At 37.6% G+C, this 14,775-nt stretch overlaps 1 protein-coding gene across 4 annotated transcripts in view; it reads left to right on the top strand.

The window, feature by feature from the left end:
* Positions 1–14,775, top strand: part of VWA3B (von Willebrand factor A domain containing 3B) — a 237,656-nt gene that overhangs the window by 195,224 nt on the left and 27,657 nt on the right. For 3 of the 4 annotated variants that reach the window (XM_074213731.1, XM_074213729.1, XM_074213730.1), the window contains one exon: positions 328–723. In XM_074213731.1, coding sequence (XP_074069832.1) covers positions 328–643 — 316 coding nt within the window. In that variant the 3' untranslated portion in view covers positions 644–723. Of the gene's footprint in view, positions 1–327; positions 724–3,470; positions 3,482–14,775 lie in introns of those variants that run through there. The other variant, XM_074213732.1, reaches the window with a different exon arrangement.

The raw sequence follows: 14,775 nt of genomic DNA, 5'->3' as shown, positions 1-14,775 counted from the left end.
AGAGTTCTGGGAAGATGAATATCAAATGACATGTGAATATAACTGCAAGCTATCATGTGTTAAGTACTTGGGTAGATTTTTTTTAAGTTTTTTTTTTCAAGGCAAATGGGGTTAAATGGCTTGCCCAAGGCCACACTACTAGGTAATTATTAAGTGTCTGAGACCGGATTTGAAGCCAGGTACTCCTGACTCCAGGGCCACCTAGCTGCCTCAGATTTTTTTTTAATGGGGAAGCTTACTAAGACACATCCAATTATTTATTAAAGGTCTATGTATGATAGACATTGAATCATCTCCCTGTGTTTCTTACATTATTTTTCCATTTAGGTTTAAAATACAGGAGCCAGTTCAATACTTGGAAAATAAAAATGCGATCCAAGAGGCCTTACGAGAGGCAAACTGGCCCATTTCTTTGGAAGATGTGTTATTATTGGAAAATGAGATCCATGCTGGGAATAGCTACATTCAGCAGGCCAAAGAAATCCAAGAAGCATCCAAGAAGGAAAACTCTCATGGGGACCAGTCAGTTGAGGTGATGCTTGCCCCTGGAGGCAAACTGTCCAGCTTCTCTCTTGTCTCTAAAGGCATTTCCTCATGTTTGTATGTTGTCATGAGATGTGGTCTCTGTACTTTACAAAAATGAGTCTTGTCTGGGGCAGAGATGGCTGCATCCCTATACCAGTGATGCATAGCAAATAAAGTTGTACCATTGGCATTCTTTAATATGGAAAAATTATTCGTTAATCATCAACTCCCAAGTGACTTGAGATCATTATAACTTTTGTTTTTATAATACCACCTACAAGTATGCAAATGTTCATAGTTTTCAGTCTTCTGGGGTTGGGTTGTCTTTTCTTAGAGCCCTGATTCAAGAGTGCTGTCTGACAGTTATAACTACTCTTCCTTGGCTCATCAAAGCTATTCATTGTTTGCAGAGTTTTCATCTGTTCCTTCTAAATAGATAGAGTCATCTCTTTCCAACTTTGACCTTGGGGGAAAATATTTTTTTGTAACATTTTAGGTTTTTTTTTTTAAAGCCTCACAAAATCTTTTGGTTTCCCAGAAATCCCTCTGACTTCCCCAAAGAGGTGCATAATATAGTAAGTAAGACATTTCTTTTCTTTAGGTGTCACGTGGATTTAATGATGGAAATAAAAAAGTATATTGGAAATTCAGCTGCTCCCTTAAAATGTCCTTCCCTTTGTCTGCAGGAAAAATCAGCCCCCAACATATTCTTAACTGTAGAGCTGAATTGCAAATTATAACCATTCATTTATGCAGAACTTTTAAGTTTTGCAAACATTGTTTCATTTTACCCAAATAAACCTAAAAGATAACTGCTGTTATTATCCTAACAAATAACTACTAAATATCTGAGACAGGATGTGAACCCCTGTAGTCTTTCTGACTCTTAATTTCTGGCACTTAATTCTCTTCATCATCAGACTACCCCTGTTGCTGAACCTGAGACTCAGTTCATGAAAGTCTCACCCAGACTGAACTTCAGCAAGTCATTCCTGATTAATTCTTCCTGATGTCCTGATGTGGTCTTGGGGACAGATCTTTGCTATATCCTACAGAATTTTAAGCTATTTTCAAAGGTTTACCTTAATGTTGCACTGGGGAAAAATTAAAATTACAAATTAAGATAAAAAATTCTAATTAAAATCAACATCATTAATTTTCTCTGGAGTTAGTAGCTTCATTTGCTGCTCATTGTGTGAGCTATTTTGTGGGGGCAGGTAGGGGTGTGGTATGTGTACAGGGGAGTGGGGGGGCCTTTAAGTATTATTTCTTAATGTTTTATCTTCAAGGCAGACTGGAGGAAGTTTTCCTCAGAGATCAGTTTGTACATCTATTAATATTCAGACGAAATGAATTTTCCCCAAAGAGATATTTAACATTTTCTTTCAAAATATTTTCTGAATTGGCTTCATAGCAGGAGATTTCAGGACCTGCAAACATTTGTGTGTTGCTCTCCATCTTGGATATTAAGCTATATAAGTGGAAAGTATTGTGTATGGTGGGGGAATGGAGGAGTACCATTCTCTTGTGGGTGAGGGGGAAAAAAAGATGGTGTAAAATCCACACAGACAATTGGCCAATTGCCCAGGGGGATAGAGAGAGACCACAGAAACAGAAAGCTACTTTGAGGCAAGAGCAGCAGCTGCAGGCAAACCTAGAAAGGAAACATGATGCCTCCATGTGCAGCTGTCCATGAACATTCAACTTTTACTGTCTTGTAACGTACAAGGAATCTGGTAACTGTGACTTTTATGAGTTGTTAAATGAATTGTTCCACTCAGCAAAATTTCTCTATTATTTTTCTTTTCTTTTCAAGGAAAAATCTTAAAAAATATTTCCATGTAGGAAAACAGTTTTAGAATGAGTGATAAGATAAATGTTAAGGGGAAGTGTTTTAGAAGTTAGAAGGAATTGGTTACTTTTTTGTTTGTTTTTTTCATGATTTGATTTTGTGACTTTGAAAAGGAAAAAAGAACTTAAATCAGGAAACCAAGCTACTTGAAGGAAGTTTCATTGAGCCATATAAGATGCTTTGTGGGATGCTAAAGAATGAACATTGAATCGGGAGTCAAGGAAGATGGAGTCTGTTCTTGGTTTCACCATTTCCTAGCTATGTGATTGAGAAAGTTAATTTTTCTCTCTGAGACTTGTTTTCCTAAGCTGTAAAATGAAGTTTGTGTTGTTCAGTTGTTTCCGGCTCTTCATGACACTGTTTGGGATTTTCTGGGCCAGAATACTGGAGTGGTTTGCCATTTCCTTCTTCATCTCATTTTATAGATGAAGAACCTGAGGCAATGGATTCTTTTCCTGGTTTCACCATTTACTATGTGACTGAACAAATTAATTTATCTCTCTGAGCCTTGTTTTCCCAATCTGTAAAATGGAGTTTTTGTTGTTCAGATATTTGCATCCCTTCATGACACTGATTGGGATTTTCTTGGCAAAGATACTGGAGTGGTTTGCCATTTCCTTCCTCGGTTCATTTTACAGATGAGAAAACTAAGGCAAACAGGATTAAGTGACTTGCTCAGAAGTCAGATTTGAAATCAGGAAGATGAATCTTCCTGCTTCCAAATCCAGTGATCTATGCACTTAGCAGTTCTAAAAATGAATTTAGCTTAGTTGATTTCTAAGATCTCTTCCAACTTGAATATATTTTAATTCCTACTTGGAACCTATCACAAGTGCTATATTAATAGCTATATGAGTAATATTCTGCTTGTGAAGTGATTATTTCTTGAAATAATAGCTAGCTTTCAGTTATAGTGCTCTAAGTTCTGTAAGCATTTATATGTCATTTGGTCCTCACAACAACTTTGAGAGGTGATATTATCCCCATTTTACAGATGAGAAAACTGATGCTATGGAGGTTAAGAGACTTGCCCAACATTATCTGAAGAAGAATCAGATATCTCATCCCTAGATAACACATCACCTATTTGAAGAGATGGCATGGGTCAGTGCATTCCATAGCCTGCTTTGGAGTTCACAAGATCTCATTTTTGGTTCTATCATTGACACAGATTGCCTATGTGACTCTGGGCAGGTCATTGATTGTCTCACTCTAGTCAACTTGCTCAGACTTTCAGTTTCAGAACTGATGTGGATGATGCAAAGAATCATGGGCATAGGAAATAATGAAATGAATTGGAAACAAATTTTGTAAATCTTTTGTTTGCACTGCTAAAATCTTGTATCCTCTATCACTCTGTTAAACACATCACCTTGACCTCCAGTCTGATCTTGGCCATGTTCTCGTTTTTTTTAAGGCAAGTTAGATTACTTAGGCTCGGAAACATCATCTTGAGACCACCCAGGTCAGAATCAAAGATCCTTGACCCCTGCCCAAAAGGCAAACTCTCCAATGTGGGACTTGGACAACTCCTTAGACTACCTTTTCCCATGGATCCTGAGGGGGTATTTAAGGAGATTCTGGCTGGTGCTGCACTCTTTTTTGCTTTTGACTTCTGCATTAATTTTGCAGCTGGACTGCTGGTTAGTTGGCAAGCCATGTGGCCTTTTAATCTCTCTTAACTTTTCTATCACTTTCTTTGAGTTGTAATGACTTCATAATAAATCTCAATTTTTCTTTTTCTTTTTATATCTGCATTCCTGGGTCAAAATTGTGATTCATCACAGGAAACACTGAATCCTGCAACATGGAGTTGCATTTATAAAGAGAGTTTACTGAGCAGGAATTCCCTATAAGCAAGAAATCACTGTTCTCTCATACCTCATCCCCCATCTTGAAATATAGTCATTTAAATGTTGTTAGTATGTTAGCAAAAGGAATTCAGATCATAAAAGGAACTTGAGTAAATCTCTGTAATTAATTCTTGCACTAAAATATAAAATTGACAATAGCTTTAAAAATAATATTCAACATTTGTCTCTTTTTTCTTACCCCCCTCCCCAAAAGTCTGATGAATTTGCTAAGATCTATTTCATCTTCTTAGAAGAGGGCATTAGGAAGAGCCTGACCTCTTTTTGCAAATGAAGATTTTTCCTAATGGATTAAGGCTTATCAATTCACCGGTGTCTAGAGTCTTGTAAGCTGCCAGTTCCCATTCATCACTTCACAATGCTTGTTCCTGTGGCATGAGGAGAAAGGTTGGGATTTTTCTTTTGCTCCCATCTGTTGGAGCAATGGTTGACAGTAAAAATCTGAGATAGTGTTTAGATATAAACCTTATCTTGAAAGACTGATTCCTTAAATTTAAAAATGAGTTGACTGACCTTTAAGTGGAGAGATAGCATCTCTTGCCCATTAGGGAATTATTTGAGTCAGTTCCTTATACATACACACAAAAATATCCATCTCCATATAAATGCACAGGTACATATATGTAAATGCACACATATAATAAATACATGTTTATACACACATATATGTATTTATTTTCATCAGTTTCCATCTTTACTGATAAAAAGAGAGGGAAGGTTTTCTATAAGGCTTCTCTGATTTGCTTATTACATTTTCAATCTGGAAATGTTAAATTGGTGTTCTCATTTTTTTCATGATTAACTCTCATGCATGACATGAGGACTGCTACAGTTCAGCAGCAGGGGAGATATTTTCATGTTTCTCTGGTTCATCTGTATAATTTCTCCTGCTCATCCCGAGGGAGCCAATCAGAGAGGAGAGAGATGTGATTAACAGAGGCACAATCACTCATCCCAAGCCCGCCGGCTTTGGGAACTTAATCAGCTAGGCACCAAAGCCAGTAATTGCTAATCTTTGGTGGCAAAGCTTCCGAAGTGGAGGGTTAAAAGGCATATACAGCTCTGGACCTTGAGTATTCCTGGAGCTGGAGGCATGCTGGGAGACTTGAGTCTGTAGTGTTTCCACCACTTCATATATATAACACTAGCATACATCCAAGTAAAGGTGACCTGCTCAAAAATAATTGTACAAAGGGAGAAAGATTGTATTAGGGATTTGGGGCCTATCTGCCTCATATGCCAAAGAATTTAATGATTTTGGGGAAGAAATAATGTGCTCCACAAAACCAATTGACCTAAAACCCTTCAATTTTTTAAAGCATAGCTAAGTACCTAACAGCTATTTAAAATTCAAAAAGCAATCATCAGGCTGAATGTCTCTGTAGCAGCATTAACTTTCTTATTATGTTATCATCTGGTATCAGCTAGTTTCCTTTTCTGATGGGTGGTGTGCTTAGAACCTCAGTCACCATAGGACCCTCTGCTGTATCACTCACTGAAACAGACCAATTTGGGGAATCTCTCAGCACCCCAACACAAATCTTTTACAAGTGGTTTGGCAGCTGCCTGAAATGAGACATACAATGAGAGCTTCTTGCCTATGGCTTAAGGGTTTTTCTTTAATAGAATAAAAATAATTTGCATTTATTAGCATTTTTAGGTTCCCATAGAGCTTTACAAATATTCTCTTGTTTTATCCCTACAATAACCCTAAGAAGCAGATGCTATTGTTATTCTCATTTTACAATTGACCTTTACCAAGATTCACATAGCTACTAAGTGTCTGAGGTCAAATTTGAACTCAGTCTTCTGACTTCAAATTCAGGGTCTTACCTACCACACTCACTACCAGTAAAAAATATCCCTAAGGGGCAGCTAGGTGGCGTAGTGGATAGAGCACTGGCCTTGGAGCCATGAGTTCAAATCCGACCTCAGACACTTAATAATTACCTAGCTGTGTGGCCTTGGGGAAGCCACTTAACCCCATTGCCTTGAAAAATCTAAAAAAAATATATCCCTACAAACATCCCTTGGATAGGTCATTCATCAATCCTTACAAATGGGTTTGTAAACAAAAATTGAAATAATCTACTACTGAAAAGTTCTTTGTAAACCTTCTGAAGCTATATCAATGTGGTTGTGGTTGAGTTGTAATTCAGTCTTTACTGACTCTGCAATCTCATTTGAGGTTTTCTTGGCAAAGATACTGGAGTGGTTTGCTGTTTCCTTTTTCAGCTCATTTTACACATGAGGAAACTGAGGAAAACAGGGTTAAGTAATTTGTCAGGATCACACAGCTAGTGAGTGTCTGAGGATGAATTTGAACTCACGTTCTTGATTTCAAGTCCAGTGCTCTCTATCAACTGTGCCACCTAGCTACCCTTATACCATTATGAACTAGTCTAATTTAGAGATCAGTGACCTCTTAAGTTATCCAAGGATAAAGGATAAAGAGAGAAAGTGGATGTGTGTATAAATTTACACATATTCACATATACTGTACATCTGTGTACATATATATATCCACATATTTTGTATATTATATTTTTATATATGAGAACCTGGAGGCATCAGGAAGAGCTGGTTTTCAGTCCTACTACACACACACACACACACACACACACACACACACAAACACACAAACACAAACACACAGAAAGTCAGTGTGAGTTATATTGTAGAACTTTCACCAGGATACTCATGTCCTTCCCAAGTAGGAAAAATATATTACTTTTTTAAATAGGAAAATTAGAAAACACTCAGCACTCATCAGAGTGATTTGTGCACATGTGGTTTTTTTCTTCTTCTTCCTGTCCATATCCTTCCCACTGTAAGCCTCAGGATATAACCTTAGAATTAAATAATGAAGTGGAAGGTGAATGGTACAATTTAGAGCTTTGCTGTACTTCTGGAAATTGAATTGGAGTGGGAAGCAAATTGGATTTTGCGGAGCAGGTTAACCTCAATGGAATAATGTGGCTAGCTATATAACCAATACTTTTGCCCATCTGACTTCATTCATGAGTGACATTGGTCTCCAGATCTTGTTTGCAGGAGCCAAGAATTTTATTTTGGCATTAAATACAATCAGCTGTGCCTCTCAGTTTCATGCTTCCATTCTCCTCTTGCTCCTTACCTTAATGGCACCTACCTCATGGGGTTGTTTAGATCAGAGAAATTATTTTGTAATCTTTTTTTGTAAAATTTTACAGAACTTAAAATGCTACAGAAATATTAACTTTTATTATTATTTAGCCAAAGGCAATCTCTTAACCAATGACATGAAGCTTAATTGTGTCTAGTTATACATACCCCAAGTTTGCTTTCACTTTTCAATTCCTTGCTAGTTTTTTGTTTTTTTGAGATTTTGTTTTTTGCTTTTTTGTGGAGATGTGTGAGAGTTGCTACATGTTTTGAATTGTACTAAAGTACTTTATTAAATAGCTAATATCCAACATGACTAATATGGAAATAAGTTTTGTCTGACTGCACATATCAAATTGCTCTCTCAGGGAAGAGGGAGAGAAGGGAGGGAAGGAGAGAAGTTGGGACTCAAAAATTTTTTAAAAATGTTAAAAGTTGTTTTTACATGTAATTAAAAATGTGGTAAGCCCCCCCCCATGATTAATATCCAACAGAACTTCAATATGTCTTTATTATACTAACTTAACAACTATTTATATAAATTAAATTCAACGTGGTTGTTGAGTCATTTTAGTTAAGTCCAACTCTTTTTTTTAAGGTTTTTGCAAGGCAATAGGGTTAAGTGACTTGCCCAAGGTCACACAACTAGGTAATTATTAAGTGTCTGAGGCCAGATTTAAACTTAGGTACTCCTGACTCCAGGGCCAGTGCTCTATCCACTGCACCACCTAGCCACCCCCAAGTCCAACTCTTTATAATCCCATTTGTGGTTTTCTTGACAAAGATACTGGAATGATTTGACATTTCCTTCTGCAGCTCATTTTGCAGATGAGGAAAATGAGGTGAACAGGATTGATCAATTTGCAGTCACTCAGCTAGTAAATATTTGTGGCCAGGTTTGAAGTTAGAATACAAGTCTTCCCGATTCTTAATCTAGTGTTCTGTGCCACATAGCTCTCCTTGAACCTTAGTGTCAAAACAGTTTCCTCATCTGTAAAATGAGCTGAAAATGGCAAACTACTCCAGAATCTTTTCCAAGAAAACCCCAAAAGGGGTCATAGAGAGTCAGACATGACTAAAAAATCAACTAAACAACAAAAGCAAAGTTTAATATAAGAATGATAGTATGGTATAGTGGACAGAAAGCTGGCCTGGAAGCCAAGAAAACCTGTTTTGAAGTCCTATTTTTTTTTTTTTAGGTTTTTACAAGGCAAATGGGGTTAAGTGGCTTGCCCAAGGCCACACGGCTAGGTGATTATTAAGTGTCTGAGACCAGATTTGAACCCAGGTACTCCTGACTCCAGACCCGGTGCTTTATCCACTGGTCCACCTAGCCACCCCTTGAAGTCCTATTTCTGACGTGTACTGTTTGTCCCTGAACAAGTCATTTTACTTCTCCATTATATAAACCAGAGGGAAGTTAGAAGGCTCAAGGGGACCTGGAGTCAGGAAGGCTCATATTCCCAGGTTCAAAATCTGGTCTCAGAAGCTTCCTAGCTGTGTGATCTGAACAAGTCGCTTAACTTTTTTGCCTCAGTTTTCTCATATTTAAAGTGAGCTGGAGAAGGAAATGGCAAAACCACTCCCATATCTTTTGCCAACCCCCCCCAAATGATGTCATTAAAAACTGAATACAACATAAATCTTTAAGATTTACAAAGGGTTTTTGCATATTATCTCATTTGATGCCCGCAACAACCTTGTTCATGGGTTCTAGTACTGTTCCCATTTTATAGATGAGGAAACTAAGACTGAGACAGGTTAAATAACTTGCCCAGAGACAGAGAAACTAGCTGAGATTTGAACTTGTGTCCTCGACTTCAAGTTCACAGCTGTGCCTATAGTACTCAAAGGCATGTTCTAGGAAGACCTGAATTCAAATTTGACCTTATACCCTACCTAGATGTCTGATATGGCAAAAGTCACTTAACCTCTCTGTCCTAGGACTTTTTTCCTTTGGTCTGAATTGATATATACTTTGTAACTTGAGACTTAATTGAAGTAAAAATAAGGCATAGGCGGTGGTAGTTGGTAAAAGTTTAACAACTGACTCTCCAGAAGAAAAAAATGTATTTGCACCACATTTTTAAGTTTAAAATGCATTATTAGCATTTTCTTAATTATTTTCTTAAGTCTACATAATCAACCAAACAACAAATCAAGTCCTGATTTGTATTAATTCCCTAGGCATAAATGTTCATGTCGAAATCACTCTGAGAGCTAGTTCAAGCTGCCTCCCACACACCTCTGCTATAGATTCTAAAGATTCTAAAGAGCTCTAATTTCACTTTATGGATCCTAGTGATGACTCAATAAACTGAGTAAAGTCTTCCCCAGACAGAGAAATACAGTACGATGTGAAACAAAAGCCCTCCTTAGGATGTCTTTTTTTTTAAATGTCAAACATGTGAAGGGGGAAAGCACTGTACTCAGGTCCTGAGCTAAGATATTTACATAGCAATAGACAGTATGTTTTTCTCATTATAACACAAGTTTTTGATGGGAGTATTACTTTTGGCCCCAATTAGCACTCTGGAAAAACATACAATCTAGATTTAATTAGGAGATACTTGAATTCAAATCCTGGCTCTGAAATTCACTAGTTGTGCCACCTTAGCCTATTACTTCATCTACAAAGTGGAGATAATGAAATAATAATTATTGTTACTTTAGACAATTATTGTGAGAAAAGTATTTTGTAAATCTTAAAAGTAGGTTATAAAATTGTTATTCTGATAGGATTTTACTGTTTCTGAAACTGAGACATGGAAAATGGAGTTTTGGGGCTTTTTGTTTTTAATTGGACCTGTGATTTCCTGGTGAAGGGAACTCCTAGTAAGGAATTTTAAACTATTTATTCCGTTCCAATTGCTATGGGTAGGCAGTTAAGACCAGTAGAGGCAGGAAACCAGTCACCTTCCAGGCCACTGACCCTGCTCCTAGTTTAGACTCCACAACTATCATCTTTTTATGGAGAAGGGGCTTTCCATATTCTCCATCATCCATACCAACTGCCAACCAACTGCCATAGAAGGACTGACTTAGGAATAGAAGCTTCCTCCAGAACTCTTTGTTTCTCATTCAGATTCCACAGTTAAGATATAGGGCAGCTCCCTCTGTGGAGAAGGGGCCCATCATACCTGCCAACACCGCCAGTATTGATTATCAACTGGCTGCTATGGAAGGGCAGGTAAGCCCAAGAGTCCTAGAAAAAGCGGACGTCAGACCACCTGCTCTGGTCCCCAGTCAGTCCCCACAGCCACCATTGAGGGAAACACCCTCTGCGGAAATAGAGCCTGCCATCAATGTCAACTGCCAACCAACTGCCATGGAAGGACAAGAGTCCCAGAGAAAAGCAGAGCCCCTTAAACTAGTATCTCATCTTCCAGCACAGGTCCTGCCATTGTCTTCTAGGGAAGAGTCCCCCGTGGAGATGAGTTCTTCTATTGATGCCAACTGCCAACCAACTTCCATGGATGAGAAGGAAAGCCTAAGAGCCCCTGAAACAGCAGTGTCCCCCAAGCCAGTATCTCCACCTCCATCACAGAGCCCATCATCATCATCATCCAGAAGATCATATATTAAGGAGAAGAGGCCTGCCATCCCAAGTGCAAACTACCATGCAACTGCCAAAGAAGGGAAAACACACCCCAAATCTTCACGATTAGTATTAGCCTCCAAATCACCATATTGTCTATGTCATCCACGGAGGTCATTATCTGCTGGAGCATATCATTTAGAGAAGATACGTTCTGTCTCTATCACCAACAGTAGTAGCCACACCACCCATACCAGAAGTCCATCAAGGAGGAGGGTAAGATTGGGGTATTGTGTGGGAACTTGGGCCCTTGGAATAGCAGTTTTCCACTCCCCCACTCATTCATACCACCAGTCTTTCTTCTACCCTTAAAGCCACAACTAATGTAGACCTAGAAAAGAAAGCTCTTCCTGACAAAGTTCTTGGCATTATTAAATTGCTCGATGTCAATAAGTGAGGTGTTTTGAGTATTAGAAATGACATCAAAGTAGATACACTACCTTCCATCTGCCTTGCTACTATTTGCTAAAGACCATGGTACCTTTCCAGCTGAAATTTCCCCTCCTTGTAGTTTCCCTCATTAGAACATAAATTACTTGAGAGTAGAAATTGTCTTCTTTATTTGTGTGTTTGGGAGCTAGCACAGTTCTTTGGACACAGTAAAGACTTAATGAATTTTTTTATTCATTCATTTATTCATTTTTAGATTGAGGATGATTTGATCAGGGTCAGGAAGATGGGAGTTCAAATCCAGTCTTTGACACTGTAACCTTGGGCAAGTTGCTTAATCCTGATTACCCCACATCCATCTCCAGTCACCCTGATCCACGTCTAGCCACTGGACCCAGATAGCTCTGGAGGAGAAAGTGAGACTGGTGCCTTAGCACAGCATTTCCCTCACTCAAAATCCAATTCAAGTGCTTATCATGGCATCACCTCCCTGATGCCATGGTCTTCTTTAAAAATGAAGGACAAACAGCATCATCATCATCATCATCATCATCACCATCATGATTATTATTTCCTGCTTGTCTACAAAATGGGGTCTGTTGTTGTTCAGTCATTCTTCAGTTGTCATTCTTCAGTTACTCTTTGTGACCCCATTTAGGGTTTTCTTGGCAAAGACACTGGAGTGGGTTGCTGTTTCCTTCTCTAGTTCATCTTACAGATGGAGAAACTGAGGTAAACAAGGTAAAGTCACACAGATAGGAAGTGTCCTAGGTAGATTTGAATTCAGGAAGATGAATTTCCTCTCCAGGACCTGCACTGTACCCTAAATATATTGTAGGTATGAAATATATTCTAGGTAATATATTTGAAATATATTCTAGTTATGAAGTCATACCTTTCTTTTTTCTCATGGTACCTTAGTTCTAATTTGTCTTTCACAATCTGACTACTATAGAAATGTTAAACACAATTGTGCATGTACACTTTTTACCAGATTGCCACTCAGGGGAGGAAGGAGGGAGGTAGAAAAATGTGGAAATAATAAACTTGCAAATTGATGAATCTTAAAAACTACCTTTGTATTTAATTGGAAAAATAATATAAAATAATAAAGGAAAAAAGAAAAAGATCATATAACAAATTCTTCTCATAACAAATTCTTCCCGAATATAGGGAACACAACAATAATAATATTAGCTAGAATTTATATATGTGTTTACAAAGCACTTTATATATTTTAATTACAAGGTAGCTGGGCAGTTCAGTGGATAGAGTGATGAACTTGCAGTTTAAATCAAGCTTCAGATACTTATAAGCTGGGTGAGTGTGGGCAAGTATCTTAACCCATTTGCCTCAGTTTACTCAACTGTAAAATGGGGATGATACCTACCTCTTAGGTTGTGGGGATCAATGAGATAATACTTGCTAAACTTGTAGCATAGTCTTGATACAATGGGTACCTAAATGTTTTCTACTTGCCTTGCCTGCCTTCTCTCATTTGATCCTCATAATAACCCTTAATGGGAGGTGCCCATTTTATCCCCATTTTATTAGATACAGAAAAATTTAATTGATTTTTTACCTATTGTGCACTGGTTTTGTGCTGAGGTCTCTGGTGACATAGACTACTTCTTTTCCCTTTACTGACCTTGTACAGAATCACTCAGGTGACTGAATGATAAACTAATATCTTTTTGTCTTTTTTTTTAAATGTGGCATCCACTGCACCAGAAAAAGAAGCCCAGATATTTTCACAGCCCAAACTGAGTTGAGCAAAAATAACAGTTCTAGAACAAATGATATTCAGATTTCCTGAAGTTCTTTTAATTTGTATAGTCAATTACCTCATAAATTAAGAAAAATTTCCTTAATCATATAAGACTTTAAGTGAGACTATACAAGAGATACATTGAATTCTTTTCTTCATGAAACTAATAATTTAATATGTAGCTTAAGAGTCACATCAGTAACATTTGTGAACCAAATCTTTTCCTGAAGATGTTACTTTGTAAGGGACAGTACTTTTGCCTGCTTTGCTGGGAAGTAGCTTCATTGCTCAGTCTCATATGGGGAGGAATGCCTCTTATTCCTTGATTTGAGAATTCATGAAGTACCAGGGTTAAAGATCCCTGTAAAAATAAAACCAAGCAAACCAAAACCCAACAATTTATCTGAGAGCCCAAAGTAAGGCAATGCAGCCATTTCAAGTTGATGATCCATTTGTCTTAGCTCTTGACTTTAAAATAGATCTAATACATATGATATAAATGAATACATATACAAACATATATTCACAGCTATACACATAAACATCAGAATGCATATATGTATATACACACAAATATCAATGGATGCACACATTTCATACATTTATGCATACATGTATACACACACACATACAGGTAAATGTATGTATATAGGTAGCTAGGTGGTACAGTGAATAAAGTGTCAAGTCTGGCCTCAGAAAGACTTGTTCATCTTCCTGAGTTCAAATGCAGCCTTACTCATTAGCTGGGTAACTGTGCAAGTCACTTTACCCTGTTTGCTTAAGTTCCTCAAAGGGAAATGGCAATCACTCCAATATATTTGTCAAGAAAATCTCAAATAGCATACCAAAGAATTGGACATGACTGAAAAAATTCAGAACTTGCATGTACACATATATATATAATCAACAAACTTCAGGTCAGAAGTGAATGAATACCCTTTTAAAACTGCTTATTTGATATTCATTTGATTTCATTTGATATTTGTCCTTTCAAGACACTTTGGGAATTGGGAAAGGACAAGTTAAGCCTAGACTATTTCATTAGCATAGCCTGTTTCTGTCATCCTTCTAGAAAAGTCGTATATTATGCTATGATAGGAAACAGGCAAAATTGATAATTTCAAGTGGATTCCTTGTGCAAAGAAAGCAAAGGGTCTTTTGTCTCTTGTCTAGCTGTAACGGTGCTTTTCTAAAGATTGGCAGAAGAGGGTTATTGTTGTTGTTTTTCTTTGTGGTTCATTTTCCCAGCAGGATGTTATCTTGAGAGTGGTGTCACTATAGCAACTGTACCTGCTTTTCTGTAGGATTCAGAAGGTTTGGGATCAACTTCCAGCTGGGACAGACCACACCAAACCAAGAATAACAGGAAGAGGATTTCTTTCCTTAGAATGTGGCCCTTTAGTGTTCATTTCCACATTCAACATTCACTGAGCACTCATTGGAATAAATTTTATGCTGGGGTTTTGGGAGATAGGAAAACAAAAATGATATAGATTCTGTCCTTGGGGAGATCACAGCCTAGCTGCTCTTCTCTTAATTTTCCTGTGGCTAAATAAACAGTTGTATCTGGCTGGGTACAATTTTATTTGCTAATTTGATTTTATGCTGCAAATCATGTGAGTTCATA

The sequence above is a fragment of the Macrotis lagotis genome, chromosome 1, assembly GCF_037893015.1.
Source record: "Macrotis lagotis isolate mMagLag1 chromosome 1, bilby.v1.9.chrom.fasta, whole genome shotgun sequence".
Taxonomy (NCBI): domain Eukaryota; kingdom Metazoa; phylum Chordata; class Mammalia; order Peramelemorphia; family Peramelidae; genus Macrotis; species Macrotis lagotis.
Note: the sequence above shows the minus strand (reverse complement) of the source record. Positions and strands in the feature narration are given on the sequence as shown.